General features: G+C 65.4%; 1 protein-coding gene across 1 annotated transcript; it reads right to left on the bottom strand.

Annotated features, from left to right (window-relative positions):
* Positions 1–637: 637 nt before the first annotated feature.
* CKM (creatine kinase, M-type) lies at positions 638–8241 on the bottom strand. The gene is made up of 8 exons (XM_062176270.1): positions 8143–8241; positions 6195–6405; positions 5512–5666; positions 4664–4796; positions 2879–3050; positions 2088–2211; positions 1434–1623; positions 638–1094 (listed from the first exon to the last, which is right to left on the bottom strand). Exons 2-8 carry the CDS (start codon positions 6385–6387, stop codon positions 916–918), a joined length of 1146 nt encoding a protein of 381 aa, XP_062032254.1. The 5' UTR covers positions 6388–6405; positions 8143–8241; the 3' UTR covers positions 638–915.
* Between the last annotated feature and the right edge of the window lie 5531 nt (positions 8242–13772).

Here is a 13772-nt window from a genome sequence, read left to right as displayed (position 1 = left end):
CCCGGAGGTGAGAGTGTGGTGAGCATGTACCATGTGGGGAGCAAGAGAGGGCGGGTCCTGGAGCAGGTGGTGTGTGACCCGGGGTGGGCATACGGTGTCGCCAAGGTGCGGCCAGCCGTGTCTGCAGGGCGCTGACGGCTGTGGACGGGGCCCGGGCCGCTCCCCAGGGCACTGGGCAGCCCTGGCGGGGTGTCGAGCATGGCTGGGCGAATGGCGGCAGGTTGACGGCAGCGCGTTGAGAAGACAGGGGCCAACTTAGAGTGGGGGGGGGGTTGCTGCCCTGTCTCGGGTGGAGCTTAGTGAAGGGACGCCCCCCTCCCAGTGGGCATGGCATTCAAAGGGGCACGGACGCATCTGACAGGCCCCCAGGCCTGGGTCTGTGGGGTCTCCCGAGGATTCTTGGTTTGCCCTCTCCAGCAGAGGGTGGATTTCTTGGCCCACGGGGATCTGAGGGGTCTGCTATGTCTTCCGTGTACCCCTCCTCACTTTGCTTTTGAACCCTTCGTGCCTGTCGGGCCCCGCCCGTTGTGTCCCTGCTGGTGGGAGCCCTGGTCTGCCGGGCTGTGAGAAATGCGCACCACGGACGCGGGGCGGGCGCGGGAGAGAGTACACCCGCCGCAACCGGGGCGCACAAAACTAAGGCCGCCGCTGCTTTTATTCACTGCTTTGCGTGGGGAAAAAGCCCCCGCTCCAGGCACGCCGGGAGCAGAGCCCCCCCCCCCCCATCAGCAGGTGCTCCGGAGGTGGGCGGAGCTCTGGGACAGCGAGGTGCGAGGGAGGCATTTCATTGGCCAGGACGCAGATGACGGAGCCCATTGGCTGGAACTCGGAGCCCCCAGGGGACACGCGCGCTGCGGACCAGGGGCGGCAGGCCCTCCCGCGGGGGCCCTCCGGCGGCGGCGGCGGTGGCTGCGCCTACTTCTGGGCGGGGATCATGTCGTCGATGGACTGGCCTTTCTCCAGCTTCTTCTCCATCTCCACCATGAGCTTCACGCCGTCCACCACCAGCTGCACCTGCTCCACCTCGGACGAGCCCAGCCGATCGGCGTTGGAAATGTCGAACACCGAGCCCACGGCAGCCGTGTCCACGCCCCCTGCGGGAGCACGAGCCAGGGGCGTGAGGAGGCAGCAGAGGGGCGCCGTCGGCAGCGGCTGCACGAGCTGAGTGCCTACTGTGTGCCGGGCTACCTGCACACAGCCTCCTGGGAGTCCGCGGCTCCGGCCCTCAGTCCTTAGCACAACCCGCGCAAGAGTGCCTGGAAAGCAGGCTGCCCGGGGTCGGTCCCGACCGCTCCCCGCGCTCACAGACGGGAGCACCCGCGATGCGTGTCTGTAACCACGCTGACATCACACTGGTGCCCATTTTACAGAGGCGGACCCTGAGGCTCACAGAGGAGCAGCCCTGCCCGCCCCCAGAACGCGCGCGGACGCACCTGTGCCCCGCTTCTGCAGGCGCAGGCGGGTGAGAATCTCCTCGAACTTGGGGTGCTTGCTCAGGTGCGCCAGCTTCACGTGCACGCCCCCACGCAGCCCGGTGCCCAGGTTGGACGGGCAGGTGAGCACGTAGCCCAGGTGCTCATTCCACATGAAGGGGTGGCCAGCTTTCTTAAAGATCTCCTCAATCTGAGGTGGGGGACAGGACGAGAGTCAGCGCCAGCAGGCACCCCCAAAATGCGCCGCAACCCGGGCAGGCTTCGGGGACACAGGCCGCGGGCGGGGGCGGGGCTGGAGAATCCGAGAGGAGGGGCCGATGGCCAGGAGCAGGCAGGTTCTGAGGGGCGTGGTTTGGGCACGCGGTGGGGCGGGCCAGGGGCGGGGCCTAGGCACAGGGTGGAGCCAGGGCGGGGAGGGACTATACAAGGTGGGCGGGGATAGGAAACAAGGTGGGGGCGGGGCTGTGGCGTGGGAGAGGCGGGGCTTAGGCACAGAGTGGAGCCAGGGAGGGGAGGGACTACACAGAGTGGGTGGGGATTGGGCACAGAGTGAAGCCAGGGCGGAGCCAGGGGGTGGGGCGTTCTGGGGGCGGGGCCTTGTGAGTGGGCGGGACTCCGGGGCGGGCCGGGCTGCGGCGAGGGGCTCACGCCCACCTTCTGCAGCCCCACGCAGAAGCGGCGGAAGACCTCCTTCATGTTGCCGCCCTTCTCCATGGAGATGACCCGGAGGTGGTCCTCCTCGTTCACCCACACCAGGAAGCTCTTGTTGTCGTTGTGCCTAGGGCGGGGGCGCGGAGAGAGGCCCAGGTGAGCCCCGCGCGACCCCCGCGCCCCGCCAGGGGCTGCCCCGAGGATGCCCCAGGTGAGCGGCGTCCGTTTCTTCGAAGCGCGGGACCCGGGGTGGGCAAACCCTCAGCTAGGCTGGGGGCCACGGCACGGGCGCTTGGGGATGAACCTCGGGGACCCCTGACCCAGCATCCGAGGGTCCCCGGAATCACAAAACCTGGCGCTAGTGGAAGCCCAAACATGTTTGCATAACAATAATTAAAACCCCGAATCACGCAATCGGCAGAGCTTCGAACCCCGCTCCCAGGGCTTTGCAGCGTGGTCTCCAAACCCCAAGTCCTTAACGAGCGGATTCGCAGGAAGTCTGGCGCTGCTGGCCGCCAGGGGGCGCTGGGCACTTACCAAATACCCGGCTCTACTTGCCCTGCCCTTCAGAAAGGAACTCTAATCCTCACCAGAACCCCGAGAGCTGCTGTGAGCCCCGTTTTACACGTGGGGAGCCGGGGCCGAGAGAAGTGAAATAATCCACCCAGCTGTCGAACACGTTCCTAGTTAGTGGCAGAGCTGGGATTCGAACCCAGGGAGCGCGGTTCGAGTCTCAATGCCGAGACCCTCCCACTGTATGACCCCCAGAGCGTGGCGGGGCGGGGGAGCCTCACCAGATACCGCGGGCATCGGGCCAGTCGCGGGCCATTCCCGAGGCCAGCAGCAGCGGGGACACGGGCTTGTCGAACAGGAAGTGGTCGTCGATGAGCTGCTGCTGCTCCTGCTCGGTCATGCTCTTCAGCGGGTAGTACTTCCCCTTGAACTCGCCCGTCAGGCTGTTGAGGGCTGAGGGCCCCCGGGGGCCGTGGTCAGCAGCCTGTCCCGCTCCGGGGCGGGGGGGAACCCCACAGTGCTGCCCCTGGCCTTGGCCGCATGCCGTCCCACTCTCCAGGTCTGTTAGGCCAGCCCCCAGGAGCGGGAAGTGGACCCTCCCCTTCCCCGGGATGGGCCCACCCATCAAAGCCGGTCAAGGTCAAGGGAGCCAGGGAGCCGCCAGGAGGAAATAGTCCAGGTCCTGTTTGTGTGTGCGTGTGAGACTACGGACCCGGTGTTTAAGGAATCTGTCTATACACAGATGCTGCATCTGCATTTAACTAATTGTAGTGTATGCATTCCGTCACACACTACTATATATACCAGGTGCTGTCCGCTGTCGGAGGCACCTCGGGATGTGCGTGGACGAAAGGAGATGAAAGTTCATTTGGGTACAGAGAGAGTTGAGTCCGCGCAGCTTTTGCATCACGGGCATTTCCTGTGAGCTTTCTGACGACCCCGGCTGTGGCTAAATCACATATGCTTATGGCTAAATGAGGTTTCAAAGGAGACCAGCACTGATAGCTGTCACTCTCTGCGGACTTTGCTACATTCGCCGCTGTCTGTGTTCTCTGTTTCCATCCCTTGCGTCTGCGGGTGGCCGGGAGGAGGGCAGCTTTCCCCACCTCTGTGATGTCACCGGCCTTGGTAGGATTAGCACCGTGGACTCGGACGGTGGCTGCAGTTGGAGCAGCTACCCCCCTGCCCCCAGAACTGGTCTGGCTCACCCCCTCCCCTGCCCCGAGAGCTGGTCTGGCTCACGCCCCCCCCCCCGCCCCCAGAGCTGGTCTGGCTCACCCCTCCCCCGCCCCCAGAGCTGGTCTGGCTCACCCCCTCCCCTGCCCCGAGAGCTGGTCTGGCTCACGCCCCCCCCCCCCGCCCCCAGAGCTGGTCTGGCTCACCGCTGCCCGCGCGCCCACTCTGTCCCCACGCCACTGCCTGCTGTCCCTCCGCCCCTCGCCTGCACCACGTTGGTGGCCCCCTCACGGCCTCTGTCCTGCCCCCTTTGCCTGCGCCCCACACTCTGCAGAGAGGGAGCCGTGTCCCTCCCCCCAAGCCCACAGAACTGCACAGCCTGGCTGCCCGCAGCTCTCTGTCCTCAGCCCACGGCCACGGCCACGGCCACGGCCATGCTGCTGCAGCCACGCTGGCCTCCCTGCTCGCCCTCCAGCCTCGGGGCCTTTGCACTCGCTGCTCTCCTGCCTGGAATGCATCCCAAGAGAATTTCCCCGTCAGTGAGGTGTCCACTCCGCCTGTCTGGGGGCCACCCTCTGGGTCGTGGCTTCACGGCACTTTGGGGTGCTCCTGCTCATGGGGAGGTTGGTGTGCGCCCTCTAATCTCGCACCAGGCAAAGAGCTCCATGAGAGCCCTGATCCTGGGAGCCCTGGCCCCCCACATTGGGCCAGAATGACTGGGAATGATGGGTGGGTGGGTGCATGGATGGGGGGTCAGTGTTGGGCCCTTAGACCTCGGACATGGGTAATACTGACAGCCGTCACTCAGCAGGCATGGGGTACCAGGGTCCCCCGTGTTTTGGGACAGAGGGCCCTGGAGGGCTGGGCCCCACGGCCGGGGAGGCTCCTACCTTCCACAGAGAGCTTCTCCACGGCCCGGCGCTCACCACGGGAGCAGTGCGGGGGCAGCGTGTAGCCTTTGATGCTGCGGCCCGTGCGCACACGGCTGCTGAGCACGTAGTGGGGGTCCAGGTCGTCCCCACCCTGGGCCGCGGGCCAGGAAGGCGGAGGTCAGGCCGGGCAGAGCCTCCGGGGCCCCCCCAGAGAGCCCAGGCCTCCCCCCACCCCCTCATCCACCCCTGCTTCTGCTCCTGCCTCTTTCCCCCTCTTTGTCTCCCCACTTTGTTTCTGTCCATCTCCCCTCCCCATCTCTCCCCCCTCCTTCCCTCTCCCTCTCTCTCTCTCCTCTTTTCCTTTTTAAATGTTTACGTATTTATTTTCATCAACTTGAAAGGCAGAGAGAGAGAGAGGGAGAGAGAGAGGAAGAGAGAGATCTTCCATCTGCTGGTTCACTCCCCTGATTGCAACAGCCAGGGCGGGGCCAGGCCAAAGCCAGGAGTCTGGAGCTCCATCCGGGTCTCCCCTGTGGGTGGCGGGGGTCCGAGGACTCGTGCCACCATCAGCTGCCTTTCCAGAGGCATTAGCAGGGAACTGGACCGGAAGTGGAGCAGCCGGGACTCGAACCAGGCACTCCAGGGCGGGATGTGGGCCTCGCAGGTGGCGGAGTCAGCCGCTGTGCCACCGCGCCACCCCTCCCCTTTCTACACCTGGTCTTGTGTCTCCCCACAGCCCCACTCCGCACACCCTCGCACCTCTGTCTTATCCGCCCCTCCCCCGTGTCCCTTGCCCCAGATCGGCCCTTCTCTCTCTCTCTCTCCTCTGCCCCCTCCCCACCTCCACCTCCCCCGGGGTCACCAACTTTGAGGTTCTCATGGTTGAGGTCGGTCTTGTGCTTGTCGGTGGGTTTGAAGCCCCCGTGGCGGTCCTGGATGATGGGGTCGAAGAGGTCCTTGAACACCGTGTAGGACTCCTCGTCACCGGCCACGCAGCCCACGGTCATGATGAAAGGGTGCCCTGGGGGCCGGGCGGGGGGCAAGGGCGCAGCACTCAGCGAGGCACGCATGTGCAGGCTGGGGGGGGGGCAGGACTGGGGTGGGGGTCGTGCTAAGGGTGGGGGCCGGCGCCCAGCAGCCCCTGAATCATGGGATCTTAGCCTCTGTGTGTTCAGACTCAGCTGTGGGCTCCCAGCGGTCAAGGTCACAAGGGAGACCCCTTTCCTGCCCAGAGAGAGCCCCCTTCCGCCCTCCCTCCAGGGGAGTCCTCCGAGAGGGAGCAGCGTCCCGGGCTCATCCGAGGGCGCGCTGGGTGCCAGGCGCTTCTGGAAGCCCTGGGTGCAGGGGAAACTGAGGCCCGGGTGTTCAGATGGTGCCCCCAGGGGCCTCTCGGGGCGACTGTGCAGGGAGCGACTGTGCACGGGCGTCGCGTGGCTATGGTTTGTCCCAAGCCCTCCACCTGGATTCCCTTACTCGGTTCTGACAACAAGCTCACAAAGGTGGCTCCCATTCTGCAGGTGAGAAAAGCGAGCCCACCCTGGCCGCTTACCTGGGTTGTCCACGCCCGTCTGGATGACGTCATCCAGGGTGAAGCCGGAGGGCGTCTCCTTGTCACGCAGCTTCTTGTAGAGGTCGGGGGTCAGCACCTTGGCCATGTGGTTGTTGTGCTTGCTCAGGTCCGGGTACTCCTCCTCGGGCTTGTAGTTCAGCTTGTACTTGTTGTGGGTGTTGCCGAACGGCATGGTGGCGGCGTCAGGGGGCTGCGGGGCAGGCGGGGAGAGCTGAGCGAGGCCCTAGGCAGCCTGGCTTGGAGCCGGAGGTGCAGGAGGGTCCCAAGTTGGCCACGCCCCTGCCGCTGAGCCAGCCAGGAGCAGTCTCCTCACTAGAGACTTGGTTTCTCCCACTGGAGAATGGGGAGGGAGAGGGAAACCCCTCCCCCAAAGCTGGACCTGTAGCAGGGCATGGAAAAAGTACAGGCTCCGGCTCTTCCAAGCCCGGCTCAGCTACTTGCCCCTTGACACCCGGCTGTGTGGCCTTGGGCCGGCGGCTGGACCCCCTGGGCCTCCTTTGAGTCATCTGTCAGATGGGATCACAGCCGGACTCACTTGGAGGGAGCGGGTATAGCCCTGGGCACCCCCCCCCCCCCCCCGTCTGCTGTCTGATGCTTATCCAGGCAGGCGGGGGGACACCCCGGCCCCACCCCTGCTCCTGCCAGACCCCCACATGCAGGGCTCAGTGGGAAGAAAAGCCATGAGCTTGCTGTGCGGCCCCAGGCCAGGCACCAGGCCTCTCTGGACCTCCGCCTCCCGGGGCGCCCAGCTCGGGCCTGGCGGCAGCTGCTGCCATCACCCTCACTTTTTTTGTTGTTTGTTTGTTTGTTTGTTTGTTTGTTTTTGACAGGCAGAGTTAGACAGTGAGAGAGAGAGACAGAGAGGAAGGTCTTTCTTTTCCGTTGGTTCACTCCCCAAATGGGTGCTACGGCCGGCGCTGTGCCGATCCAAAGCCAGGAGCCAGGTGCTTCTCCTGGTCTCCCATGCGGGTGTAGGGCCCCAGCACTTGGGTCATCCTCCACTGCCCTCCCGGGCCACAGCAGAGAGCTGGCCTGGAAGAGGAGCAGCCAGGACAGAATCCAGCACCCCGACCGGGACTAGAACCCGGGGCGCCGGCACCGCAGGCGGAGGATTAGCCTAGTGAGCCAAGGCACCGGCCCTCCCTCACTTTTATTTACCACACTGGGCGAGGCAGGCCCCCCCAGTGGGATGGAGGGAGGGGAGTGGGGCTGGAGTGAGATGGGGGGCGCGGGGGCCCCCGGAGACCTTCAGGGCTGTGGGCCAGGGTGGTTATTTTTAGAATCTGGCTGACTGCTCCCCCCAACACCCCCAGCGGCTGCCCCGCCCTCCCCCCCTCGCTCCTGGGCTCAGCTTGCGCCAAGTCAGCAGGCCCGAGACAGGTGGGCCCAGGGGCTGGGACGCTGCACAGACGGCCTGGGGCCCAAGGACAGCCTGGGCCTCAGCCCAGACCCCCGCCCCCCCCAGAGGACATTCGGTCATCCCTGCTGGGCCGCCCCAGGAGAGGGCACTGAGGCAGACCACGCCCCCCAGGTGCAAGCCACGCCCACAATCCCTGAGCTCCCCAGCTCTGCTGGGGTACCCCCCACCCCCCTCCACACCCCACAGTAGAGCAGGGACCCACGGTCAGGGCCAGCAGGAGCCCAGGGCGCCTCCTAGGGCCTGCGGTGCCGGCTCGGTGACAAACTCAGGGGCACAGGCCTGGCCCAGCCCCTGCAGGCTGACAGCTGCTGAAGCCCCCACCCCCGCTCTCGCCCCCAGGATGCTCCCCCGTGACCCTCAGCGTGCCCCCCCAGAAGTCACAGGGCCCACGGGAGGCCAGGCAGGCTCACGGGCAGGGCACAGCCAGCCAGCCAGCCGCCCCCCACCCAGGCCCCCTCCGGAAGCAGCTCTGCCTCTCGCTCCCACCCGAGGCCCCGCAGGCGGTACCTGGCTGGGCTGTGCTGAGCGGGGCTACGTGTGTCCTGCAGGCGACACTGAGGCAGAGCCAGGGCCCGCGGCCCTGGCTTTATGTAGGGGACTCTGCTGTGCCACTGGCTGGGCGGGGCTGGCCCCAGGGAGGGGGCCTGGAGGGCAGCCCAGCCTCTCCCCCGCCGGGTGCCTGGGCACGGTGCCCACCTAGACGCGGCGCGCCTTGTGCCCAGCCCCATGCCCTTGTATGGGCCGCCCCAGGCCGCGGTGCAGCGCAAGTGCTGAGTCGGGCTGGCGGGGGACAGCTGGCCCCCCGCCGGGAGCACGGGACAGTGGCTGGGGGTGTCCTGGCACGTACAGCTCGCCGTCCCCTGGCCCCTAGGCCTGCTGCTGTTACCAGCCCCCTGTGGGTGCCCCCTGCCTCTGCACCTGCCGTGGCCTGCACACCTTGGGGAGCGCCAGCGCCGGGGACACCCAGCAGTGAGCCCAGGACAACCCCCCCGGGGGGGGGCAGTGAGCCCCTCAGCGGGGGGTAGGGGGCCTGCTGGGAGGGGCCCTCCAGGAAGGGAGCTATTTTTAGAGCGGTCTCTGCTGTCGGCAGTCCCAGCACCCAGGGCTGCGGGTAGGGGGGCGCGGGGCAGGTGCTGGCAGGGGGCCCACGTGTCCGGGCTAATTATAGCCGGCAGCTCGGGTGTCCTGGGGCCTTGCCTCCTTACAAGGGCACCCAAGGCCCCCGGGGAAGGAGACTGGGTGCCCGACTCGCGAGGACGTGGGCACCCCCAGCCCTCAGCCGGGGACTCTGGGAGCTGCCTCCTCCGCCCGGTGGGTGCCAGGGCTGCGGGCTGAGCGGGGCACCTCCCTCAGGGAGCTCCCAGGATTGCCCAGGATCGAAGGACGGTGCCTTTCTCCTCCATCTCCCCCATTCCTCCAGCCAGGTGGTGGCTGGCTCAGGGAAGTGGGGCTCTCCACCTCAGCCGGGCACTTCCCCTTCCCCACGGGGGCAGGCTTCTTGGTTCCAGAAACTGAGGCCCGTGGGGTGTGAGAGGGGCAGGACAGGGGGGAGCAGAGGCAGGCAGGCCCTTGAGACCTGGGGGAGAGGTGGGAGCCGGTGCTGAGGGGAGCGGGGGCACGGGCAGGTGCAAAGGCCCTGGGGTGGGAGTGGCTGGACGTGGAGGAGAGGCAGAGGTCAGGAAGGAGCTGGGGGTGCAGATGGGGACAGGAGTAGACCCGCGGGGCCCTGGGGACTGCAGGAGGAGTCTCAGTGTCACCGTGCCTTGGGTGGGAGCCACTGAGGGCTGCGCGCCAGGGAGAGGTGGGTCAGCTGGGTCACCGCAGCGGGCGGCACAGCCAAGCCCCGGGCTCCTCTATCCCCTTGGGGGGCGTTTGGCCGCACAGAGGCAGAGCCCTTTCCTGCCCTTGAGCCCGGCTCCTCTGCAGAAGGCAACGATGCCAGCAACTCCCCTTCCCAGGATCCCTTGCAGCACCCGCGTGGAGGCCCTGGAGGCGCGCCGGGTTGTTCCCGGGTTGTTCTTCGGCCGGTTCTGTTCTGTCGGTCTCTTCTCACTGCTGTGGCGATGTCTGTGTGAGTGACCACCGAGATGAGCTGCTGTCTGCAGCTAGCCTCTCTGGACCACGCGGGGAGCTGTTACTGAGTGGGAAGAAAGGAGGTGCTGTTGCCCCAGGAAGCCGGAATCACCCCAGAATGAAGCAGTGGGCGGAGTTACAGAGAGAGCGCCTCTACTCGCTGGCTCACTCCCCAAATGGCTACAAAGGCTAAGACTGGGCCAGGCTGAAGCTGGGAGCCAGGAGCTCCATCCGGGTCTCCCATGTGGGTGCAGGGGCCCAAGCACCTGGGCCATCTTCCACTGCTTTCCCAGGCCATAGCAGAGAGCTGGATTGGGAGTGGAGCAGCAGGGTCTCGAACCGGCGCCCTGGTGAGATGCTAGGGTTGCAGGCGGCAGCTTTGCCAGCTACGCCACAGCACCAGCCCCTGAATGAAGCAATCTTACAGTGGACGTGGAGTTGGCCGAGAGCGAGGCAGCTCAGAGCTGAGCTGTGGGCCGTGGAAGGCGGAAGGGGCAGCCAGGGGAAGCCCACGGCGCGGGATGCGAGGCACAAAGGGCGATGGTCCAGGCCGAGATAGAAGCGGCGCGACTGGCCCCTCTGCTGGTCACAGGCCACGGCGCTAAGGATGGCTTCCTCTGTGTTTCCCAAGTGGGCGCACGCACTGGCGCCTCCCCCCCACCGCCTGTATCCGTGGAGTATTTCTCCAGTGGCCATGTTGGTTTCTGGGAAGGGTCCCCGGGGCTTAAGAAGAGAGGGGACCAGTCTCTGTTCTCCACACCCACTTTCTCTTGGTTAACGATGTGTCTGTTGTTTGAAAGGCAGAGTTACAGACGGGGGAGACACGCACACACGCACACACACACGCACAGAGAGAGAGCGCTTCCATCTGCTGGTTCACGTCACAAATGGTGAAAATGGCCAGGACTGGGCCACGCCGAAGCCAGGAGCCAGGAGCTCCATCTGGGTCTCCCACGTGGCTGCAGGGGCCCAAGCACCTGGGCCATCTTCCACTGCTTTCCCAGGCCACAGCAGAGAGCTGGATCGATGGGAAGTGGAGCGGCCGGGACTTCACACGGGCGCTCAGCTGGGACGGCGGCTTAGCCAACTGCGCCCCAGCGCTGGCCCCAGTGCTCAGCCTGTCCAACTGGTGCATCACTGTTTCCGTTAAAACACAGCCGAGGGGCGGGCATCCGGCCTGGTGCTAGACACCTGCAGCCACACAGGGGGACCCGGGTTCGAGTCCCAGCTCCCTGCTGCTGCACACCCTGAGAGGCGGCAGTGGGGGCTCAGGGGGGAGACCTGGGTCGTGTGCCTGGCTCCTGACCCTGGGCCTCAGCTCAGCCCAGGGCCTGCTGCTGTGCACCCTTGGGGAGCAAACCAGCACATGGGGAACTTTCTCTCCATCTCTCTCTCTCTCAAAACGTTACTTAAAAAAACAGCTATGGCCAGCGTGTGAGCATAGGAAAGCCGCCCTCCACCTCTGTTCCTGCCACGGCACAGGATTGGGACGGGGTGGCCCCGGGGAAGCACCGTCTCCTCTCCGAGCCTCAGGGAGGGGTGGTTGAGCCTGGTGAACACTCTCTCCCTTAATCCCCCTGCCCTGTGTGCTACTACAGATAGACCCAGAGCTTCAGCGAGGGATCTCTGCTGCCCCCTTGTGGCATGGACAGGAAATGGCAAGCACCGGGTTTGAACTCTGACCTGCGGCCCCTACCCACTCCCACCCCTACCCCGGCTTTAACATGGGAGCTGCAGCAGCCCCTGTCCTTGGGCTGAAGATACGTTTATTTTATTTAGTTGGAAGGCAGTGTTACAGAGAGAGAGGGAGATAGAGATCTTCCATTTGCTGGTTCACTCCCTAAATGGCTGCAATGGCCAGGGCTGGACCAGGCCCAATCCAGGAGCCAGGAACGGCATCCCAGTCTCCCACATGGGTACAGGGGCTCTGCTGCCTTCCCAGGTGCATTAGCAGGGAGCTGGGTCGGAAGTGGAGCCTCCAAATGGGAGGCCAGTGTTGCATTCGGCAGCTTAACCCACTGTACAACACCAACAGTCGACTTTTTTGTTTTTAAATATTTATTTTATTTATTTGAAAGAGTTAGAGAGAGAGGTAGAGAAAGAGAGAGAGGTCTTCCATCCTCTGGTTCACTCCCCAGATGGCTGCAACAGCTGGAGCTGTGCTGATCCAAAGTCAGGAGCCAGGAGCTTCTTCCAGGTCTCCCATGCAGGTGCAGGGGCCCAAGCATCTGGGCCATCCTCCACTGCTTTCCCAGGCCACAGCAGAGAGCTGGATCAGAAGAGGAGCAGCCGAGACTAGAACTGGCGCCCACATGGGATGCCCGCGCTTCAGGCCAGGGCGTTAACCCGCTGCACCACAGCCAACTTTGTAATGGGGGAGAAGGAACCAATAATAGAACATTATACAGTCAGTAGCTCACCCTCACTGTGAGTTAGCTACCCACTCAGCATTTCTTCCCATTTTACAGATAAGGAAAATCGAGGCTCCAAGAGATTAAGTCACTTGTCCAAAATACTGGAATCAAACTTGAACCCAGGGGCTGGCGCTGTGGCATAGCAGGTTAACCCTCCACCTGCAGCGCTGGCATCCCATGTAGGCGCCAGTTCAAGTCCCAGCTTCTCCACTTCCAATCCAGCTCCCTGCTAATGCACCTGGGAAATCAGCAGAAGATGGCCCAAGTGCTTGGGTCCCTGCAGCCACACAAGAAACCCAGAAGAAGCTCCTGGCTCCTGGCTCTGGCCTGGCCCAGCTCTGGCCGTGGAGGCCATTTGGGGAGTGAACCAGGGCGTGGAAATCTCCTGTCTCTCTCTGCCTCTCTGTAACTCCACCTTTTAATTAAAATATATAAATCCTTTAAAAAGTATTGTAACATAATAAAATAAAATGATGTGCTATATAAAATAATTTGAGGCCCTGAAAAAATTTGTGAACAATATCAGGATGGGCGGGGGGTGGGGGTCGCGAGCGATGCCGCTAAGAAGGGGCTCCTTGGAGGAGGCAAAGTCTGCAGCCGGAGCGCGGTTTCCCGGACGGCGTCGCCGCGGCCCCGGCTCCCGGAGGAGGCTCCCGCAGTCCCGCGGGCCCCAGCCGCGCGCCGACCCTCCCCTCCGGGGGCGGGGCCGGCCGCACCTGCGGGGGCGGGGCTCCGGCCGCACCTGCGAGGGGCGGGGCTCCGGCCGCCCCGCCTTCCGGCGGAGCCGCCCGCGGCCCGAGACGCGGGTCACAGCCGGGAGCGGCGGGGCGCGCGGAGCCTGCGGGACGCCGTCGAGCGGGGCGCGGAGCCGTCGGCTGTCCGGTGGGCGCGGGAGTCGCGGGAAGCCGCCCTGATGGGGCGCGGGGCCTAGGGGAGGGCTGGGATTGGCGCGCCCCTGGGCCCATTCCTGGCCACGGGGTCGGGACGCGGGGCCCCTGGACACTCCCTGTCCCGTCCCGGGGCTCCCTGGGGTCCGCAGGCCGGGCTGGGGCCGCGCCCGGTCCCCCGGGCGCAGGTAAACAGGAGCGGGGCGGGGCCTAGGGGCGGGAGGGGCCCTCGTGACAGCGGGCGGCGGGGCAGCGTGGGAGCTGGGCCGGGGTCGGGGCCTGCTGCCCGCCCGCGGTGGGTGCGACACGGTGTGTGACTGCGCGGGCGAGAGCGGGAGGCCGGGCTGCGGGGCGATGCGGGCGTCCGCACGGTGCGGTGACTCGGTGCGTGCAAGACTCGCCAGGTTAGGACATTGCGTTCTCCCACTCCCTTCTCGAAGTTTCCTCGCCAGCGTGGGGCGTGGGGCTGTGCGTGTGCGCAGAACCCGGGTGTCTACCGTCTGCACGGAGCTGGGTGCAGACACTCGGGTCTCCCCGCTCGCGTGACCACAGCTGTCCACGCCACGGGCGCCTGCGGCTGGCAGTGGCGCTCGTGCCCGGTCAGGGACCATTGGCGCACGCATGTTTGTGTGTGTGTGTGTGTGTGTGTGGTGCAGCAGGCTGGGGGGGGGGCCTGCTGGCCAGGGGCAGGGGCGAGTATGGGGGCGTCCACGGGGAACTGTGAGAATGCATTTGGCAGGGTGAGTGTGGGAGGGGCAGGCCT

The sequence above is a fragment of the Lepus europaeus genome, chromosome 19 (assembly GCF_033115175.1).
Source record: "Lepus europaeus isolate LE1 chromosome 19, mLepTim1.pri, whole genome shotgun sequence".
Taxonomy (NCBI): domain Eukaryota; kingdom Metazoa; phylum Chordata; class Mammalia; order Lagomorpha; family Leporidae; genus Lepus; species Lepus europaeus.
This window is presented reverse-complemented; position numbering and strand designations above follow the sequence as displayed.

What these genes read in the sequence shown, in the direction of transcription:
- CKM (XM_062176270.1), bottom strand. Translation starts at nt 6,387, where the DNA reads ATGCCGTTCGGCAACACCCACAACAAGTACAAGCTGAACTACAAGCCC. An exon ending in GACGGGCGTGGACAACCCAG is followed by an intron (nt 5,667 to 6,194) that starts GTAAGCGGCCAG and finishes CCCGGCCCCCAG; the next exon opens with GGCACCCTTTCATCATGACC. An exon ending in CCTGCAGAAGCGGGGCACAG is followed by an intron (nt 1,095 to 1,433) that starts GTGCGTCCGCGC and finishes GTGCTCCCGCAG; the next exon opens with GGGGCGTGGACACGGCTGCC.